Genomic DNA, 23,427 nt, shown 5'->3' with positions numbered 1-23,427 from the left:
TGTTAATACATAAGTGGATATCTGCTTTTCAGAATAATACAGTTCCCTCTCTGTTCATGTCCCCTTCTTGTTCTCTTTTTCCCAGTGACAGACATTAATATATGCCTATAGAATATGTATATGTGTGTATTTATTTATATATTATATATACAAATAGATAAGACAATTATATAGTATGTATTAGAAATGTTACTTTTTAAATATAAAATTACATGTCACCCACAATCATGCAGTAGTAAAAAGAAATGAATGTGGGGTTAAAACAATGGATTTAAGTTTAAGTTGTTGCAATTAATGTCTATGTAATCTTGGACAAACCTCACACTCAGTTTCCTAAACTGCGTAATAGAAATAATAAAAATTTCTATTTCAGTCTTTTAGTCAGGATCAAGTTTGAAAAATGTTTTTAGGCATGTGAATTGTACAGTACTGTGCTATTTATTTTTAATTTTCAAGAGGATGTGTAATATCTAAAATTTTACACTACAAGAACCCCCATATTAATCAAATACTTTTTTGTTTGCTTTACTTAAGTTATACTTTTCAGTGGAAGAATAACCTTTCCAGAAAACATTTGTTTGGCATTCCAGGAAACCTCACCGAAAGCACACAATTATCTATGGCTAAACTTCCTAATATAAATACAACACCCCTCTGAAAAAGCAATATTTAAGGGATTATTGTAAAATAAATTTGGTATTTCTGTGTGTATGTGGACTAGTATAACTGTCTTTATGAATTACACTGAATTCAGTGAGGAACAAACAAAGTTCTATATTTAGTCTGTGACATAGAAATTCCTCTATTTAAGAATCTGTGCTTTATCAGATGTGGCTAGGTCTATTTAAGGGATTATTGATTCTGTTAAACCTAAGGGAAATAAACAAAACCTTACTGGCTTAGACAAAAAAAAACTACACATTTCCCTACTTTTAGTTACCAAACTTCATAAATATAAATGTTTTAAAAATTCCTTCTATTGACATCACACGTCTATTTTACTCACTTCGACTTAGACTTTGATATTTCCATTTACAATGCTCTCAAAAAGTATACTGATACTTTATTGGTGAGCATTTCTTTCTTTCTTTTTTTTTTTTTTGAGACAGAGTTTTGCTCTTATTGCCCAGGCTGGAGTGTAATGGCACAATTTCAGCTCACTGCAACCTCCACCCCCTGGATTCAAGCGATTCTCCTGCCTCAGCCTCCCGAGTAGCTTGGATTACAAGCACCTGCCACCATGCCCGGCTAATTTGTGTACTTTTAGTAGAGACAGTGTTTTGCCATGTTGGTCAGGCTGGTCTCAAACTCCTGACCTCAGGTAATCCGCCCGCCTTGACCTCCCAAAGTGCTGGGATTACAGGTGTGAGCCACCATGCACGGCCAACATTTCTAACTTTTAAAGTTGAGAAGAACCTGTGATCCAGACCCAGATTGATATATTTGTCTACATTTGGAATCTAAGAGACACCTATTAAATTATTTATTTCCAATATGGTAGCATATATCTATGTATATGTACTGAAGTAATATTTTTAGCATGAGGAAAAGAATTTCAACTAAATGTAAAAGGCTAATAATTCTAACTATTTACACTTGATTTTAATAAAATATTTTGCATTTTTTATTGAGGTGAAACTGATACAAAATTAACCATCGTTAAATGAACAATTCAATGGCATTTAGTGTATTCACAATGACGTACAACCATCACCTCTATCTAGTTCCAAAACCTGTTCACCCCAAAAGGAAACCTTGTACCCATTAAGGAGTTGTTCCCTTTACATTTGACTGTATAGTTCCAAATGCAATTCCTGAGATAGGCTGTTCATTATAGATTCAGATTGCAGTTACATAGGTTAATTATTTGAGTCAATAGTCCGCATCTTATTAATGTACAGCAGATGCTTTCTCAATATCAGCTCTGCACCATTACCTACCTACTCCAGCTTGGTGAATTATAGATAACTCACTACTAAGATATTTCTAAGGCAGAAGGAAAAGATTTTTAAAGCATCCTTTTCATATTTGTGTCTAAAGTGAAATTCTTTAAGCCTGAAAGCTAATTTCTAAAAATAAATAACATAAATTAAGTTTATACTTTAGAAATAGCTAACAGACAATATACTGTGACTATATTCATTAACATATAAAAATGTGAAACCACAGTTCTTTTTCTAACTTTTTTAAATACAAGAGCTTTTAAAAAACTGTATTTAAATACTTTAGCTACATAGTAAAAAAAAAAAAAATTAAGAAAATTATTTAAAACACTTAACCCCAAAGAATTCTATAACTAATGTTAGACAAAATGATAGAATAGTATTTTATTCTAAATACACATGCAACTAATTGAATATAACTTCTGGTTATCTAAACTATTCACATGAGAAAAAAACTGAAGACAAATTATTGTTCAGAATTTCATTAAGTTTTTTTTTTAAGTAATACATTTTGGACTGCTTAAGAACATATGTATAGGGAGCCCTAAGCTCAGTATGAAATGAAATTGCATGTTTGCTAAAGGGACTCTTGTTGCCTTCCAAGAATTTACATAAACTACAGACATCCATGAAATTGCAATGAGCCACATACTGGCTGTTGTTTATGAGAAATGTTTACCAAGGTAACTGTCATCTGGTTGTCCAGAATAGCTGTACTGACGAATGTCAACGTTTGTTGCTCCTGCGGGAATCTTTACAACAACATTATAACCTGCAATATAATTTTACATATGTTAAATTTCACAAAAAGCAGATGACCCAGAGGTTATTGCTGCTGAATGAATGAAAAATATGAACACCATAGTCAGACTTAATTTTGTTGTGTCTTTACAAAATTACACAGTGGTTATTCCTTTTGAGTCAGTACATTACACAAATTGCTGAAGACTGAGAAAAAGTGGTTGTTGTCTAGAAACAGAGTTTAAGATTCTTAACTTTTCCTAATCTTTTCCTACTTCTAATATTCTTAATATAGAATGGAATAAAGCTAGTATTTTAGCTCCTGAGACACTTAGTTCACATATTCACTTTTAAGCTTGGTTAATGCTTTTGTATTTTATACTGAGAAAAAAATAGAGGATTTCCAATATAATTCACAAGTCCAGGAGATATTAAAATAATTGGTCATTGCTATGATGTGTTCACACAGCCTCAGTAAATAGCAAAATAATAAAATTTTTCAGTTCCATTATTGAAAAATCATAAAAAAGAAAAAGTTTAAAGCTCAAGTTTTTCTTGAGCTTTTATTTATAGTACAAGCAGGAATCCCTTGATCTATTCCCCAAATTTTACATTATTTTTACAAGAATACTAATAAACTTGTTATGAGAAAAGTAAAAAATTTACTCAAGTGAAACGAATGTAGTATTTCCATTTTATGAGGTCAAATTCGGCAACATTGGCACTGCTCAAAAGAGGAAATATTTTATCTAACATATATTAAGAGAAAACATTTTACGTTTTCATGAAACTAAAAACACATTCCATAGTTGTCCAAATACTCAGGTTTTTAAATATACAGTTAGTTATACTCTAAGGATATTATTCTAAGTTTTTCCTTTTCCTTATTAGGATTTCCCCCTATTTAATGAGCAAAAGAAGTAATTTTTCTCATACACTACCTTTGATAAATATGGAATTGACTTAAGAAGACAGTTTAAAAAGAGTTTAAATTTACAACCCTAATGTCAGACTATCTTGCATGTGTTTTAGAGCAGCCTTATTTATATCTAAGGCATCACATTTTTAGTGTAAGATGGTAAATAGTTTCATGATTTAGTATACACTAATTGCATACTGGTTGTAGGTTATTGACCTACAAGAATAATTTTAATTAACCACCTTTTCACTATAAAATATTTTCACCCACTACTTTTACTATTTATGTCTTTACTATTTATTATTTTTTTTTCAAGAAAGCAAGCCTAAGGCATTGCAAAGGTGGTAAGATGAAGGCTACCACCAGGGGGCAGAAATGTGACAAATGCTAATCAGACCTTGCAAATAAGTTTAACACACTGTTCTATTTGCAAACTGATTAATGCACAGTACAATTTTCACAAGATTACATATTTGATCTTAATTTGGTTTATGTGGCTTTATCCTGGAAAAAACATTTTTCGGTAAATACAGACTGTAATAAGTATGCGCCATGCATTATATAAGGGAATAAAATGTGTGTAGCTCTCAATAAATAACTAGGAAAATCATATATCAAATCATCTGGTAACCGAGATTCATAAATATCAGAGTATAAAATGTACTGTTTTACATATACATAAAAACATAAATATTAAGTTTTAAATTATACTGTTTTAATGGAAGTAACCATTTGAACACACATAAACACAATTTAAAGCTGAACGGTAAGACTGTAAAAAATAGGCTAGAACTTGAGAATCGTTTTGTCAAGATCTGCACCCATAAAGTGGCCACGGCGTGGTCTTTGTTGATAAACTGCTCTCACTTCACTGACAGATATTTTCTGATGTCTTGAATATAGCAACAGTGATCCCACAGTGACGGCTAACACTGGAAAAATTCTACAAGGCAATTTTAACTACAAGATGTAGAAGAAAACACAGAAGACAAAGGTGAATGGAATTGACGGGTCAAAGGGTACAAAGACAAACTCCTTCCAGGAATGTTTGAGAGTGCCTGGTTATGTACATCCTTGCCAATATTAGGTATTATGATACTTCAAAATCTTTGTCAATTGATTTAATTAAAAATAATATCTTGAGACGGGTGGATCACGAGGTCAGGAGATCGAGACCATCCTGGCTACCATGGTGAAACCCCGTCTCTACTAAAAAATACAAAAGATTAGCCGGTGCACTGGTGGGCACCTGTAGTCCCAGCTACTCAGGAGGCTGAGGCAAGCGAATGGCGTAAACCCGGGAGGCGGAGTTTGCAGTGAGCTGTGATCCGGCCACTGCACTCCAGCCTGGGCGACAGAGTGAGACACCATCTCAAAAAAAAAAAAAAAATCTTGTTAAAAAAAAATAGGCTAGGTATGGTTGTTCATGCCTGTAATTTCAGGACTTTGGGAGGCCGAGATAGGAGGATTCCTTGAAGCTAGGAGTTTAGACCATCCTAGCAACACATTGAGACCCATCTCTACACACACACACACGAATTAACTAGGCATGGTGGTGAGCACCTGTAATTCTAGGTACTGGGGATGAGGAGGTGGAAAGATTGCTGGAGCCCGGGAGTTCAGAGCTGCAATGAGCTATGATTGTGCCACTGTACTCCAGCCTGGCCAACAGAGTAACGCCCTGTCTCTAAATAAATAAATGAATAAATAAGGTTGTAAGAAATACATTTAATTTGCAAAGAAGGTTTTAAAGATCTGCTTTTATTATCATAAAAACAAAAAATCTTGCCCAGAAAACATTACAATGGAAAATATCTTACATATTCTCATGATTTTTTGGAGAAAAATTAAATCATGGCCAATATGTGATCAAGATACTGCCTGGAAAATCAAATGTGACAATAATTCTGAAACATTTAACTCAGAAAAAGATTTAAGTTAATGGTTTCATCCTTCACCTTCAATCAACATTTTCTATGTACTATTAATAAGAAATGTAACAGGCCAAGTCATATCAAAAAAAGAAAGCGATTCAGGTAATGAAAATATTTGAAAGCAAGTTTCCTGGAAAAAAAAATCACAAATATATACATTTTAGGTTATAGGGAAAGAAAGCATTTCATTATGGGAGGATTATTCACATATCACGCATCATAGTCAAACAGCACTGAATTTACTCTAATAAATGCACCTAATACATTTTTAAGAATCAGATTTGCCTGGGGCAGGTTTTATTATTTTATATTTAGGAAATTTTTCCTTAACAATCATTTTGGACTAATGGTATAGAGTAGACAAAACAGTAACAAAGGATTACTATTACACATTCTTTACAGATTCCATTATTATACTAAATAAAAGGGAAAACTAGAAACAAATACACAACTTACCATAATGAGAACTGTTGAAGACACCTGTTATTGTCTTGCATGAAGAGTTGTCCCCACCACACACTCCACATTTGTCTATCTTGGCACTGGAGTTTAACACGTGATCACAACCAGCTGCCTTCAAGACACAATTACAATCAATATTATAAGAATGACTAATTATGAAGAAAAGAGAGAAGATCCAAATACATATAATCAGAAATGACAAAGGGGATTTACCACTGACCCCACAGAAATACAAATAACTCTCAGAGACTACTATGAACACCTCTATGCACATGAACTAGAAAACCTAGAAGAAATGGATAAACTCCTGGACACATACACCCTCCCAAGACTGAAGGTGGAAGAAAGAGAATCTCTGGACAGACCAATAATGAGGTCTGAAACGGAATCAGTAATAAGTAGTCTATCATCCAAAAAAAAGCCCAGGACCACATGATTCCCAGCTGAATTCTACTAGGTGTACAAACAAGAGCTGGTACCATTCCTACTGACACTATTTTAAAAATTGAGGAGGAGGGACTCCTCCCTAACTTGTTCTATGAGGTCAGCATCATCCTGATACCAAATCCTGGCAGACACACGACAAAAAAAATAAAACTTTAGGCCAATATCCTTGATGAATACTGATACAAAAATCTTCAACAAAATACTTGCAAACCAAATCCAGCAGCAAATCAAAAGCTTATCCACCACCATCAAGTAGACTTCATCCCCAGGGTGCAAAGTTGGTTCAACATACGCAAATCAACAAATGCAATTCATCACATAAACAGAACAAAATACAGAAATCACATTATTATCTCAACAGATGCAGAAAACGCTTTCAAAAAAATTCAACACCCTTTCATGTTAAGAGCTCTTCATGAAGTAGGCATTGAAGCAACACACCTCAAAATAATAAGAGTGATCTATGACAAACTCACAAAGGCTATTATACTGAATGGGGAAAAGCAGGAAGAGTTTCCCTTGAAAACTGGCACAAGACAAGGATGACTCTCTCACCACTCCTATTTAACATGTACTGAAAGTCCTGGCCAGTACAATCAGAGAAAAGAAAGAAAGCAAGGGCATCCAAATAGAAAAAGAGGAAATCAAACAATCCTTGCTGGTTGATGACATGATTATATATCTAGAAACTCCACAGTCTCGACCCAAAAGCTCCTTAACCTGACAAACAACTTCAGCAAATTTGCAAGATACAAAATCAATGTACAAAAATTAGTGCCATTCCTACACACCAATAATAACCAACTTGAGACCCAAATAAGGAAGACAATCCCTTCACAATGGCCACCAAAAGAATAAAATACCTAGGAATACAGCTAACTAGGGAGGTGAAAGATCTCTACAATGAGAATTATAAAACACTGCTCAAAGAAATAGAGATGACACAAACAAATGAAAATATTCTAAATATTCTATGCTTACAGACGCAAAGAATCAATATCACTAAAATGGCCATACTGCCCAAAGCAATGTATACATCCAATGCCATTTCTTTTTTTTTTTTTTTTTTTTTTTTTTTTGAGGCGGAGTCTCGCTCTGTCGCCCGGCTGGAGTGCAGTGGCCGGTTCTCAGCTCACTGCAAGCTCCGCCTCCCGGGTTTACGCCATTCTCCTGCCTCAGCCTCCCCAGTAGCTGGGACTACAGGCGCCCGCCACGTCGCCCGGCTAGTTTTTTTTGTATTTTTAGTAGAGACGGGGTTTCACCGTGTTAGCCAGGATGGTCTCGATCTCCTGACCTCGTGATCCGCCCGTCTCGGCCTCCCAAAGTGCTGGGATTACAGGCTTGAGCCACCGCGCCCGGCCTATCCAATGCCATTTCTATAAAACTACCATTGATATTTTTTACAGAACTAGAAAAAACTATTTTAAAACTCATATGGAACCAAAAAAACAGCCTAAATAGCCAAAGCAATCCTAACCAAAAAGAATGAAGCTGAAGGCGTCATGCTATCCAACTTCAAACTATACTACAGGGCTACAGTAACTAAAACAGCATGGTACTGGTACAAAAACAGACACACATACCAATGGGGCAGAATAGAGAGACCAGAAGTAAGTCCACACAGTTACAACCATCTGATCTTCAACAAAGCTGATCAAAACAAGCAATGGAAAAAGGACTCCCTATTCAATAAATGGTGCTGAGATAAATCGTTAACCATATGCAGAAAAGATTGAAACTGGAAACCTTCCTTACATCATATAAAGAAATCAACTCATGATGGATTAAAGACTTCAATGTAAAACCCCAAACTATAAAAACCTGGAAGACAACCTAGGCCATACCATTCTGGACATAAGAACTGGCAAAGATTTCATGATGAAGACACCAAAAGCAATTGCAACAGCAAAAATTGGAAAATGAGATTTAGTTAAATTTAAGAGCTTCTGAACAGCAAAAGAAACTATCAACAGAGTAAATAGGCACTCTACAGAATGGGGGGAAATATCTTCAAACTACACATCTGACAAAGGTCTCTTATCCAGCATCTATAAGGAACTTAAATAAATTTACAAGGAAAAAAAACCATTAAAAAGTGAGCAAAGAACATGAACAAACATCTTTTAAGAGAAGACATACATGCAGCCAACAAGCATATGGAAAAAGTGCAATATCAATGATCATTAGAGAAATGCAAATCAAAACCAAAATAAGATAGCGTCTCACGCCAGTCAGAATGACTATTATTAAAAAGTCAAAAAATAACAGATGCTGGAAAGACTGCAGAAAAGAGAACGGTTATACACTGTTGGTGGGAGTGTAAATTGGTTCAACCACTGTGGAAAGCAGTGTGGAGATTCCTTAAAGAGCTAAAAACTGAACTACCATTCAACTCAGCAATCCCATTACTGGATATACACCCAAAGGAATATAATTTGTTCTACCATAAAGACACATGCAGGTGTATGTTCATTGCAGCACTATTTACAATAGCAAAGAAATGAAATGAACCTAAGTGTCTACTAATGGTAGCCTGGATAAAGAAAATGTGACACATATACACAAAGGAATACTATGCAGCCATAGAAAACAATAAAATTATGTCCTTTATAGGAACATGGATGGAGCTGGAGGTCACCCTCCTTAGCAAACCAACACAGGAACAGAAAGCCAAATATTACATGTTCTCACTTATAAGTGGGAGCTAAATGATGAGAACACATGGGCACAAAGAGGGGAACAACACACACTGCGGCCTGTTGAGGGTGGAGGGTGGGAGGAGGGAGAGGATCAGAAAAAGTAACTACTGGATACTAAGCTTAGTATCCAGATGATGAAATAATCTGTACAACAAAACCCTATTACACGAATTTACCTGTATAAAATCTTGCATATAGACCCCTGAACCTAAAATAAAAGTTAAAAAAAAAAAAAAAAAGAATGACCAACTATAAGAATGGCACTTTAAAGTTTACAAAGTTCTTTTCACAAACATCCTTTCAATTACCAGGAGATTCAGTACAACAGAATTGTTTCAAAATATGTATGCATCTTGTTGTATGTCAATATTTTCACATATCTATTTACATGGTCTAAAAAGTCATGTTTATTAAAGGGTCATCCACAGACCTCCTGCATCAACATCACATGGGGTGGTATTTAAAAAGACAGATTCCCAGATCTTCTGAATTATAATACTTGGAAATAAAACCTAGGAATCTGCATTGTAACACTGACATTGATTCCAATAGGCACTGTCATTTGAAAACCGCTCTTAAAAGAAATGTAATTCAAAGAGACTAAAGAATGAGTATGTAAGTAACACATTAGAATACTCCAAAAAGATGTCTTTCATAGTTATTATTTTAACTCATGACCTTAGAACTCTGCAAATAATCTTAGTTTCAAATAAATATTTAAAAGCAACATTTTCTCTAAAACTAATACTCAGCATAACAGTGCTTATTTTAAAAACTGAATGAATATGCAAATAGATGGCTTGTTCCAGAAATTTCAAAAAACCAAATGCAGCTCCTTTCCATGAAGAAGCTGTCCTCTGCATACATTGCAATAACTCTTTCCATTGTTTGGAATGGCCCTCTAAATTTAGTGATCAGTAAAGAAAATTTCTTAAGCCTCGTGAATTTTTTTATATACAAGGCAGATGTTTTCAAAATCAAAATTTTAAGTATATATTTTCTGAAAGTAGTATGCCTCTATATGTTCAGATAATCTTCATCATAACTTTTGCATTTTGATATGACTTTAAGCTGCTAATTTAAAGCACAATTTTTTTCAGGCCACTGAATAACCTTTTCAGTATTTAAGCTGTTTCCAACTTAAATTATTTTAACTCTCTTTGAACAGCTCATTAGCTCTTTGGGTGAAGGGCCTTTATCACCCAGATAAGGTAATAGAGACTTGTTTACGGGGAGATTAAGTTTGCCTTATAGAGTTCCACTTTAACCAAAAGAATAAGTTCATAAGATTATACTTATATTTTTAATTTTTTAATTATTTTTAAATTGACAGATAACATTGTATGTTTTTATCATGTACGACATGATGTTCTGAAGAATATCAATACATTAAGGAATGGTTAAATCTAGCTAATTAACAAATGCATAACCTCACGTAGTTATCATTTTTGTGGTGACAGCACATATCCACTAAAAATAGAACTACCATGTGATCCAGCAATCTCACTACTGGGTACATATCCAAAGGAAATGATATTAGTATATTAAAGAGAGATCTACACTCCCATGTTTATCACAGCTCTATTCACAATAGCCAAAATATGAAATCAATCTAAATGTCCATCAGTGGATGCATGGATTTAAACGATGTGGTTTATATACAAAATGGTATATTATTCAGCCATAAAGAAGAGGAAACCCTGCCATTTGTGACAACATGGATCAATCTGGAGGACATTATGTTAAATGAAATAAGCCAGGCACCAAAAAACAAATACCATATGATCTCACTTATATGTGGAATCTAAAAAAGTTGATCTCATAGAAGTACACTTACTATATTCTTTAGACCACATTCACTAGCCTAGTTCTCAAACTTGCCATCCATTCTCAAGATTGCCATTGCAATGTTTGTGCTTTAACTCAGCATCTTATCAGCTCTGACCTAGAACCCTGTTAAATGGACCACCTGTCTCCAATCTTCTAAACCCAATATTTTGAAGATTCCAATATGCAAACTGAATCACATCTCTCCCTTGACTTCAAATGCTTCTATGTGTTTCCAAGGAGTTAAGAAAAAAAAAGTGCATTTGACAACCATCTGCTGGTCCCTAACTCCAACTCTGCTCCCATAATTCCTTGCCTTCCTAAAACCTACTCATTTCAATACTTGGCACAAGTCTCATGCGCTCCATGAAAGGTTCTCTGAATCCTTTACCCACCTCCCCATAAAATAAGACACTCCTTCTTCAATAACTCCATGCTACCTTGCAGATAACCCATAGCACTACATTGTAATTGTTTACATGCCTATTTCCCCCACAAATCTGTGACCATCTTGGAAGTGGGATTCTCTGCTCCAATCTTTTATCCTAGTGACTTGAACAGTATCTGACATCTAGTAGCTACTCAATCAATGTTTGTTGAATGCACATAAAAGTAAGTGACAGAGAGCTGGAAAGAGGAAGGGAGACTATCAATGGTTTTAACGGACAAGGAAAATGTTACTGTAGAAGGTTACATTTAAAGTAGCAAAATCACTTTACAATCCTTGTATCCTATTAATTTCTATCTTTTTAGGAAGCTGACCTCATTTCTATTTTGATTATGAGTACAATGGACCATAGGAAGTCAGAAAATTTAACTTAATGCTTTGTTGGGGCATTTTTGATGACAGAGAATTCCCAGTAACCAGGCTAACTATACTTCTATAGATAGCATGATAACAAAGGTTGCTTTGTTGGAATGCATAAGAACATATACTGAGATAGTAAAAGTAATATTTGGTTATATAAATAGAAAAAAACATTATTCTTAAAGTCACTTTAAATATAACAGAAACGTACAGTTTACTTACCATACACCGGCCTTGAACACAGATGTCATGAGTTTCATTTCCACAAGGAGTACCATCTTCAACCATATACTTCAATAGGTAGAAATCATTGGTTCCAGCAACCTGACAATAGAGTTTACAACGATCTTTTGTGCCAACTGTAAAAAAGAAAAAGGTCACATTTTTTAATGTATAATAATAAAGCTATGTGTTCTTATGTCTCAGAAAAATTTACATCAAAGAAACAGTATAATTTACTTACTGCCACTGTATCTTGGAAGCCACCTCACATTAGAGGGAATGCCATTGATGTCCAAATGTTTGCCATTAAAATCAGAGCATTGCTTCTCTCGAAAGTCTTGTGTGCCTTTTGGACATGAATCAGTATTACATGATCGAAATTTCATCCTGCGGCCCACACAGTAATTTCCTCCGTTTCTTGGCCTAGTCAAATTCATTACATTTTAAAGCATATCAGTACAACATTATTGGTGCCACTTACTTCTAAAAGTTCCAATCTTTTCTAGGATCTAGAAAACCAATGAAGTCCCACTTTTTAACAGAAGTATGTAACATGAGTTTTAAGCAATTCTATGGATAATGAACCACTAAAATATCCACCTTAGCGTGGACAGTGAGCCTAGAGGGCAGAAATGATATCTTATTCTTGACTAGGTTAACCAGTAAGAAACCAGCAATGGAAGTTTGTTCTGAAACTTCCAAAAAAGGGTCTGCTCATTTTCTGGAAAGAAAAAAAGACATGTCGTGAGCCAAAGACAGTAACAAAGGCAGATGCCTTGTTAAATAAAAAGAAAATACATACACATCTTTGTCATGTATATCTTATTTATCACTCAATTTAAGGAGTTTTATGGTATCAATCTATATCCATGTTATTTTGGCTTATGCCAGAAAATAAAATTTTTTTGCAGAATTTTTGGAATATAAAGACTTCTAGTATAATTTATCCTAAAATTTAAATGAACCAAGATTTTATTCAGAGTAAGTCACATTTCTGCAATAAAAATGCTTATTAATAATACTTTAAGTAAAGAGAATCATATTGCTTACCAACTTCTATATCATATATACAACAGAAACATTAATTTAAAATCTTAATGCAATATCTAAGCTCTTTTAAATAGTTTGATGAGGGGGATATATGCTTTAGTACTTATTCAGCTAAAGACAATGATGCATCTATAACACAAGAAGCAGAGAAAAGAAAATATCACACGTCACATTGCACAAAACAGTAAAAATACCGGTAACAAAACTATACATGTTGTCCAGAAGATCCAAAACATAAATGAAAGGAGCCAGGATGTTTCACTGGGCATACGGTAAATGTGAAAATGCCATTATATAACTGTCATTCATATTTAAAAGTATGTCTCAAAATTTATACTAAATTAAAAAACAAAAAAATGAACAACATAGATCTCAGTTCAGATTATAAAATTTAATCTATTTAGGGTTTTTTAAAAAATGTCTGAATCTACCAAAATATAAATCAATATGGCTTAAAGTGTTCCAGAAGTTTTCTGAATCTCAGAAACTTACGGACTGACCTCCAGTTTTAGAAGTGAGTGAAACTGATGTTTACTTTCTGGTGCCTTGAGATAATCTTAATTTATAGTGACATAAAAAAGACATACTCAGGACGATTACAGTGCCTGGTTGAGCTTTCGATTCCACCTCCACATGTTCTTGAACAAGAACTGTAAGGTTCCCATGGTCCCCATTCACCATTTACAGGACGTGTTTCCATTTCTTTGTTTACACATAGCCCACGACGGCAATGCTATAAAAATAATAAGCACAAAAAGAAATGATGTGTGCCTCTAATTAGAACATCATAAAAATTGTAATAGCAGCATAAAGATCAATAGAAGAATAAACTAAACAATTTGAAGCAAGTTGTTATTAATTCAGATTACATTTGAAACCATTTTATGAATATTTCCTACCTACTGAATAAGATCTGTGGAATACAAAAGGAGTGTAATATTTCTCTTGGCTTTAAGATTTAGTGTCACTGGGGAGGAAGGAAAAATTAAATAGTAAAATGGAATATGGGGGGTATTTTTTGAATAGAAGAATCAAATACTAGGTTAATATGGTATATTTCCATCCTTCCATTTTTTTACTCAAAGTATCTATTCACTCTTCCACTCATAAAAAGCTTTCTACTTTACCCTATACAAAGTCTCAAATGACAACCTTCTTTCTTTACTTTCATCAAGAAAATGGAAACTTACAGAATAATCTACCCACAGTCTCTCACCACCTGTTCTACTCATTCAACAGCATCTGCACTCATACATTCAGACCTGCTACCTGTTAGCATACATGGAAAATTCACTGTCCCAGACAAAGTCAACCCCTCTGCTTGTGCACTTAATCCCATCCCTTCTCACTACACCAAACATCACTCCAGCAATTCTCTCATCTCTTCTACATCATCATTTCAGTGACAGCTAATCAAGTATGACCATGCAGTCATGCCAGTCTATGAATTAGTTACCAGACTGAGAGAAGATAACACAACTTGAGAGTAAGCATTTCGAAATTTTTAAAAGATTTTTACAGAGAAATTTTATGTCTAAGCAAATAACTTAAAAATTGTCTTATGTTTATTTTTAATTGCGGCAAAACACGCATAACATAAAATTTACCATCTTAGCCATGTTTAGGTATATAGTTCAATAGTGTTGTGTATATTCATTGTTGTGCAACCAATCTCCAGAACTTTTCCATCTTGTAAAACTGAAGCGCTATGCTCATTAAGCGATAACTCCCATTTTGTCCTCCCTGCTACCTCCTGGTAACCACCATTCTACTTTCTGCTTCTATGAATTTGACTACTCCAGATACTTCATATAATTGAAATCCTATAGAACTAGTCTTCATGTGACTGGCTTATTTCACTTAGCATAATATGCCCAAGCTTCATCCATGTGTCAGAACTTCATTTTTAAAAATGAATAATATTCCATTGTATGTTGTCTCAGTCCATTTTGTGACGCTATGTAAGAATACCCAAGATTGGATAATTTATAAATAACAGAAATTCATTTCCCACAGGTCTGAGATCTGGGAAATCTAAGGTCAAGGTACCGGCAGGTTTGGTGTCTGATGAGCCCATTCTCTTCTTCCAAGATAGCACCTTGCACACTGCATCCTCTGGAGGGAGAGAATGCTGGATCCTCACAGGGCACAATGCAGAAGGACCGAGACAGCTCACTCCTGAAGGCTCTTTTATAAGGCATTAAACCCACCCAGGAAGGAAGAGCCATTATGCCCTAGTATTATCAAACAGGCCCCATCTCCCAATACTGTTACATGGGCAATTAAATTTCAATATGAGTTTGGGAGGGGGCAAACATTCAAACCATAGCGTATGCATTTACTACATTTTATTTATCCTTTCATCCATCAATGGACACTGGGTTATTTTCATCCTTTTTTTTTTTTTGGAGGTAGAGTCCCTCTCTGTCACCTAGGCTGGAGAGCAGTGGCATGATCACAGCTTACTGCAACCTCCACCTTCCACGTTCATGTGATTCTCCTACCTCAGCCTCCCGAGTAGCTGGGTCTACAGGTGCACACCACCACACCCAGCTAATTTTTATACTTTTAGTAGAGACAAGGTTTTGCCATGTTGGCCAGGATGGTCTCAAACTCCTGCTTACACTTTTAGATATTGTGAATAATGCTGCTATGAGCATGAGTGTACAAATATCTCTTTGAGATCTTGCTTTCAATTATTTGGGTATATATCCAGAAGTAGAATAGCTGGATCATATGATAATTCGATTACTAATTTTGTGAGGAATGGCTGTTTCCCATACTGTTTCCCATAGAAAAATTTGGCTTATATTTTGAATGTTTTTTTTCCATTTTATTTTCCTAGTCAATAATTTTTATTACTTTGTACAAAAGTATCAGTTTATAATCAGATATTTTAGAAAAGAACAAAGACAATCTGTTACTACAGATAATTTGCAAAGTAGTTCCCTGGATTATTCTCATTAACATACGAACACAGCTCTTATTTCTCTCACTTTCAGAATAGAAACAACAAAACCTTTCCTATATCTCACTGCCCTTACCAGTTGCTGTCCTGCTTCTCCTTGAAAGAGCCGGCCATGTTCATTCTTTAACTCCTTTTTAATTCTCTCATAACCCCACCCCAGCCAGGTTTTTATATCCTATTCCTCCATTAATCTGTTCAAATTGCTAGAAATGCAAAATGCTTGTTCCCTGGTGCTGCAAAGAAATAGCACTTGAACATTAATTTTCTCAGCAAGGCAAATTTTCCTTTCTGCAAAAAGGGTGCTCCTCACAGATGGAACAATGGCAAGAGCACATCTAGACACGGCAGGGGCAGTTCTTACTCTTGACACAGAGAGCCCCTACTGCTGTGTCATTCCCCTACTGGCTAGGGTTGGACCACACAGTCTAAGCTAATTCCAACTGGCTATTTTAAAAAGAGCAGGAGCATGAGCCGGAATGGCGGGGTGAATAGTTTGGCAGGAAGGATGATTAGGAACAGGTAACTAAAGATGACTTAGGTCAGAACAGGTGACCAAGGGAACAGATGTGAACTACTGTTTAGGAATGGCAGGAAAGTTCTTTACTGAAACTTTAGAGGCAAGGAAGCAAAGAGAGCCAGGAAGTTAAACTTTAAAATGGAGATTCAAAGAATATGAGAGCTGAACATACTGACATAGTGATTCTTTGAAGAGAAACTTGGGGTTCACTATATTTAACAATGTATAGGACACCAATGGCCAGTTCTCATTCTCTGTCTTCCTTATCAGCAATATGTGCATGATTAATCACTTTTCTTCTTTGACATACTTTTTTTCTCTTCATTTCCAGGGCTCTTGGTTTTCTTCCTTTCTTCATAATTAATTGTTCTCATTTTCTTCTGTTGTTTCTTCTTTATTGTGTGACAACTTAGTGTTGGAATGTTCCTCCAGGCTCACATCTCAGTTTTTTTATTCTTTTCTGTTAACAGTCACTTCTAGTCCAGATCTCTCTCTTAAATTATCTTCTTCTTTGTGACAACTTAATGTTGGAATGTCTCTCCTGGCTCATATCTTGGTTTTTTAATTCTTTACTATTAACAGTTACTTCTAGTCCAGATTTCTCTCCTAAACTCCAGACTCATATATATGCCTACTTACTTATGACTATTTACTGGAATGTCTAATAGACATTTCAAGCACAGCATATCCAAAAGAGAATTCCTGCCCTCCCAACTCAAAACCCACTTTTACTGAGTTGATCTAAGTTGTTCAGCCAAAAGCCTAGTCATCATTTCTCTTCTTCTTCTTTGAACACTCCACATCTGATACATTAGCTAGAATAAATGTTCTACTTCCTTTTAAAATGTATCAAAAATTGACCTTTCATTATCTCACTACTATCACTCTGGTTTGAGCACTAGCATCCCTTACTTCTATCACTGAAATAGCTAAGTAGATGTCCGTTTCCACTCTTGTGCCTGATAGGTTAGCCTTAACACAGTTGCTAGAATGATCTCTTTTTAAACTAAGTCAAATCAGGTATGAATCCATTCAAATCCTTCATTATTTTACTTTGAGTAAATACGCAGTTCTCACAATGGCCTTTGCGAACACCAAAAATTTAAGACAGGTCCCAGTTAATTTAGAAAGTTTATTTTGCCAAGGTTGAGGACATGCCCATGACACAGCCTCAGGAAGTCCTGATGACAAGCACCAAAGGTGGTCAGGGCACAGCTTGTTTTTACACATTTTAGGGAGAGACAAGACATCAGTCAATACATAAGAAGTACATTAGTTCTCTCCAAAAAGGCGGAGACAGCTCAAAGCAAGCCCCTCCCCACCCCTCACTGGGGACTTCTAGGTCATGGGTAAGTGAGAGACAGATGGTTGCATTCTTTTGGGTTTCTGATAAGTATTTCCAAAGGAGGCAATTAGAATATCCGTCTATTTCTGTGAGCAAAGTGATGACTTGAATAGAATAGGAAGCAGGTTTGTCCTGAGACCTTCCCAGCTTGAAGAGTCCTAAGATATTTTTCTTTCACACCTGCAATGCCCTACGAAATCTTCCTTCAGCTTCTCCTTATAAGTCTCTTTCTTTCTTCACTTCACTCCAGCTAAAATGTCCTCCTTGTTCTTCTTTGAACACTCCAGGCACACTCCAGACTTAGGAGCTCAGCTATTCCCTTTCTTGGGAATTCATTTACCCCAGATATCCTCATAGCTAACCCTCTCACCTCCTTTAAGACAGCTAATTTGGTAACTTCATATAATGTCTGTCCTAACCATCATATTTTAAATTGCAATCTGCCCTCTCCTACCATAAAACTTCTAATCAGCTTTCTGCTCTATTTTTCTGATCCATAGCACCAACCAGTTTGATGGTACTATTATATTAATTATTTATAATAGTCTAGTCTCCCTCTAGAACTTAAGCTACATGAGGGCAGAGATCTTGTTGAGAGACAGGACTAGCTGGATTTCCTAGGCTGACTAAGAATCCCTAAGCCTAGCTGGGAAGGTGACTGCATCCACCTTTAAACACAGGGTTTGCAACTTAGCTCACACCCAACCAATCAGGTAGTAAAGAGAGCTCACTAAAATGCTAATTAGGCAAACACAGGAGGTAAAGAAATAGCCAATCATCTATCGCCTGAGAGCACAGCAGGAGGGACAATGATCCAGATATAAACCCAGACATCTGAGCCTGCAACGGCTACCCTCTTTGGGTCCCCTCCCTTTGTATGGGAGCTCTGTTTACACTCTATTAAATCTTGCAGCTGCACTCTCTTCTGGTCCATGTTTGTTATGGCTAGAGCTGAGCTTTCACTCGCCATCTACCACTGCTGTTTGCTGCCCTCTCAGACCTGCCACTGACTTCCATCCCTCCAGCTCCAACAGGATGTCTGCTGTGCTCCTGATTCAGCGAGACGGCCATTGCCACTCCTGATTGGGCTAAAGGCTTGCCATTGTTCCTGCATGGCTAAGTGCCTGGGTTCATCCCAATCGAGCTGAACACTAGTCACTGGGTTCCATGGTTCTTTTCCATGACCCATGGCTTCTAATAGAGCTGTAACACTCACCGCATGGCCCAAGATTCCATTCCTTGGAATCCATGAGGCCAAGAACCCCAGGTCAGAGAAAACGAGGCTTGCCACCATCTTGGAAGCTGCCTGCCACCATTTTGGAAGTGGCCCACCACCATCTTGGGGGCTCTGGGAGCAAGGACTCGCGGTAACATTGTCGGTTTGTTAACTGATGTATCCTACAGCAACAGAAGAAAATGAGAAATAGTGTACCTAAAATAGTGCCTGACATAGTAGGACCTTGATAAATCTTTGCTGATTGAATGAATCCTATAGCCAAGCTTATAGCAGTAAAAATGCTTTGTGTTCTCCATTACAAAAAGTCATTCAATATAAGAAAGCCGTATTAGAAGTGGAAAAAAAATCATAACGTGCTATGTGCATGTGCATTTTGTAAGAATCTTGCATGAACAATTTAAGTAATCCTTACTCTTTTTAAAAAATAATTTGAGAGACTAGAGCATGAAAATGTTATAATATTATACTATTCACCATGTAGTAAAATTAACTCATTATCAGAAGGGTTCACCATGGCTTCACACAAATTGATTTACTAGCAAAAGTGTTCAGCACACAGACTCATTAGACAGTCACAAGATAAACAGAATAAAGAAGAATGTTAAGGCAAAATTATAGAATATTTGTTTCAAATGTCCCTTCAATAAAAGGTTTATTTAATACTGAATACAGCTAAATATATAGGGGTTCACTGTGTTTTATTAATTTTAGAAAGAGAATTTATACCTATTATAATCCACATGATACTACCCCAAATGCCACCTTTGCTTTTAATTTGCATTGGCTCTAAAGTAAATCTTAGCATTTCATCACATTTACCTTGAATCTCAATAAATCCATGCCTATCCTACCATCTCAATGGGAAAATATTCAAATGGCTAATAAGCACATGAAAAAATGCACAAGGTTTATAATAATCATGGAAATACAAGTTAAACCCACAATGAGATTCCATTTTATACCTAGTAGAATGGCCAAATATTTTTAAAAGACTAACAGTATCAAAATTTGGCAAGAAATACAGAGTAATTGGAACTTTCCTCCATTGCTGGGGGGAGTCTAAAATGGTGTACACACTTTAGAAAATTGTTTGGCACTTTCTTATGATGTTAAACATACACTTACCCTATCATCCAGCAATTCTATGCCAAGAGAAACACAAACATGTCTACAAGAAGACTTGTACAGGGACGTTCATGGCAGTTTTATTCATAATAACCAAACACCAGAAATGATTCAATATCTATTGACAGGAGAATTGATAAATTAAGTACATCTGTATAGCTGAATTATACTGTGGTATAAAGGAATGAACTGCTAATGCACACGATAATATGGATGAAGTTTGTTTTCCATATTTCCATATCTTTTGGAAGTTTCCATATCTTTTGTTGAACAAAAGATGCCTGTTCCATTCCACTCCTTCAAAAAAGAGGATGTTCTTTTTTGACAAAAACAAGAAAAAACGAATCTCTGGAAATAAAAATCAGAAGAGGAGTTTTCTCTGGAAGGAAGGAAAGTTGTCTTGATAGAGGCACAACCGAATTTTTGTTGCTGTTGGTTTTTTTTTTTTTTTTTTGAGATGAAGTCTCACTCTTGTCCCCTAGTAGTGCAAAGGCATGATCTCGGCTCACTGCAACCTCTGCCTCCCAGGTACAAGCGATTCTCCTGAATCAGTCTCCTGAGTAGCTGGGATTACAGGTGCCTGCCATCATGCCTGGCTAATTTTTGTATTTTTTGTAGAGACAGGGTTTCGCCATGTTGGCCTGGTTGGTCTTGAACTCTTGATCTCAGGTGATCTGCCTGCCTTGGTCTCCCAAAGTGCTGGGATTACAGGCCTGAGTCACCGCACCCAGCCACAACTGAACTTTTTAAAGTGATAGAAATTTTTATTGGGATGTTGGCTATATGTGCATCCACATTTGTTAAAATTCATCAAATTGTATACCTAAGATCTATGCATTATACTTATATATACCTTAATTTCAAAAAATCATGTTTATGCCCTAACTGGATTTAGAATATTAATAAATTAGCTATAAATAGTATATCTCTTAATATTTGTAAATATATCAGTTACTACTTTTGCCACAGGCAATCAATCCTGAAGGTTCATGGCATACAGTAACTTGAAAATTTGCTGAGGAGCAGAGGAAGATGCCAGTCCTGGATTTTAATCAGGTGAACATCTTGGAGCACATCTTCAAATTTGCCAATATCAGCAGGCCAGCATTCATACTTCGAAAAGACTTTTTTTCCTCTGCTCAGCCTCAGGTAGTTACTCTCACAAATGCCACCTTTTACTCAAAAAGCTATCTACTAATACTAGTCACAAGAACTGAGAAAAAAGTAAAGTCCTTTAAATAATTCTTATCCAACAAATAGAAATGTTGTATAAAGTTCAAATTTTAAAATTCAAAGCCAGCTGAACTGAAAAAGCCCACTAGAACACTCATCCTAAAATTGCAAAAAGGTTATTAGTGTGTTAGACGATTTCAATGAGTACTTCAGCTGCTACAAAACTTGAAGTTTCAAATAAAATATTAGTAACCAATTAATTTGTGATGTGAGCAATATTCATAGGAAACACACACCTTTTGATGTAAGTGACTCAAGAGAAAAGCAATAACTAGTATAAATATTTCAATGAAGCAAGAGGGGGTAAAGGCACAAGTTCAGCTACTGAATTGACCTTATTTTTAAGAAGTTTATCTTTTTTGGCTAATGTGAAGATAACAAAGAGGCAGAATTAGCCAATCCATTGCCAAAGAAGTGTTCCTTTTACACTGAGGGAGCTCAGAGATGCTGACAGACTAAACACTTAATGTAGTCAACACTGGCCACTGAGGTCCTGGAGCACAAAGTACACTCTGACTTCATCCTCTCACAAGACACTTTTCATTATCATGGTAAGCGTTATCATTCAACGTCATGTTTACAGTTTTAAATAAGTTCATGACTGTTGGAATAATAAAGACACAGCACAGTAGGTGGTTGATTTTAGCAGTATAATGTATCTTGATACACTTAGAAACAATAAAGGTCTAAAGAAGCCACTTAAAACTTTCAATTGTATTAACTGAGTTTCAAGGGAGAAAACATGAAATGGAAACATCCCTGAATCTGTAGAATTTGCCAAAATATTAGGACTGTTATATCTGTCCTCAATTTTAATAACAATGCTATAATATACGTAGATAACTATATATCCATGTAATTATTTATATGCTAACTATACAAAACTTATTCATCTTCCATAGCTTAGAAATAGGGTAAAATTAAAAATTTAGTTCAGTTGACAATGTACTATATCAAACAAACACGGCACTAATAATTCAACTAGCTGAAGAAAAGTTGACAGCAAATAACAAACAAGGTGTGAAAATGCAGAGCAATCACATCCTTGGATAATATCTTTATACGAGACTCACCCTTCAAGAAAACCTACCATTCCAGGACCACAGTCTGTTCCATCTGCTGGTGGCACGTGTTGAGTGAAACAGCCTTTGTGAAGCTTTTCTGCACTTGTGCACCACAGATGCATGCATATATTCTCCTGAGTAACAAAAGGCAGGCAAGCCAGTGTAAGGATAACACTACAACACTGGTTCAATTCAGTACTACACGTTGGTTTATAAATTGATCTATTTCCTGGTTCTATGGTAGAAGCTGAAACTAATCAGCAAATTTTTTTACTAAGTAAGTTCTAGTCATTAATTTTCTTCTAAATATATAAAATTGTGACATTTTCTTTAAAGCTTTTTTTTAAAAAAAACTTTATTCATACATAGAATAGGAGTTATAAATTGGAGTGGAAATTTTCAAAATTATTTGAGATAGTTTTCTCTCTTTACAAGATATTTTTCTAAAGAACTTTTTATTGTTAAATGTTATTCATAAGAAGTTGCCAGAAGCTGCTTTTGATACAATGGTGGAATGTATGAATAATCTGCATTGAAATAATGTATAATGTATACTGAAGTTTCCTATTTTAATGCATACTTTCAACATTTGAACAAAGGGCTCTGAATTTTTCGAAAGAAACAAAAGTCCACAGAGGGTCATGCGAGCTATACCCAATATGATTCATTTCTTTTTTTTTAATTTAAATTCAAAACTTATTTAGTGTCTAAATCAGATTGGAAAGAAATGTATCTTTTATAATGATATTTTAAGGTAAATCTTCCCCACGTCACCATGAATGTTTAAAGGCTTATTGAAATTTAAGGTTTTAGGAAGAATAGTCACTATGTGAAATGAGCTTTGCCTGTCCTGCATTCTCTAATCAATCCATTCATTCAACATTCA

The 23,427-nt window shown here is 35.4% G+C and overlaps 1 protein-coding gene across 1 annotated transcript in view; it reads right to left on the bottom strand.

The window, feature by feature from the left end:
• The window catches only part of ADAMTS20 (ADAM metallopeptidase with thrombospondin type 1 motif 20), a 217,504-nt gene that overhangs the window by 107,688 nt on the left and 86,389 nt on the right, over positions 1–23,427 (bottom strand). Inside the window, exons 11-16 of the mRNA XM_033222369.1 lie at positions 22,568–22,672; positions 13,640–13,785; positions 12,244–12,425; positions 12,003–12,139; positions 5,994–6,111; positions 2,623–2,715 (exon numbers count right to left, since the gene is read on the bottom strand). Of these exons, the coding sequence (XP_033078260.1) occupies positions 2,623–2,715; positions 5,994–6,111; positions 12,003–12,139; positions 12,244–12,425; positions 13,640–13,785; positions 22,568–22,672 (781 nt within the window). The remainder of the gene's footprint in view (positions 1–2,622; positions 2,716–5,993; positions 6,112–12,002; positions 12,140–12,243; positions 12,426–13,639; positions 13,786–22,567; positions 22,673–23,427) is intronic.

The sequence above is a fragment of the Trachypithecus francoisi genome, unplaced genomic scaffold, assembly GCF_009764315.1.
Source record: "Trachypithecus francoisi isolate TF-2019V2 unplaced genomic scaffold, Tfra_2.0 Lachesis_group11, whole genome shotgun sequence".
Classification (NCBI taxonomy): Eukaryota; Metazoa; Chordata; class Mammalia; order Primates; family Cercopithecidae; genus Trachypithecus; species Trachypithecus francoisi.
The sequence above is the reverse complement of the archived record's forward strand: the minus strand, read 5'-3'. Positions and strand labels throughout refer to the sequence as shown.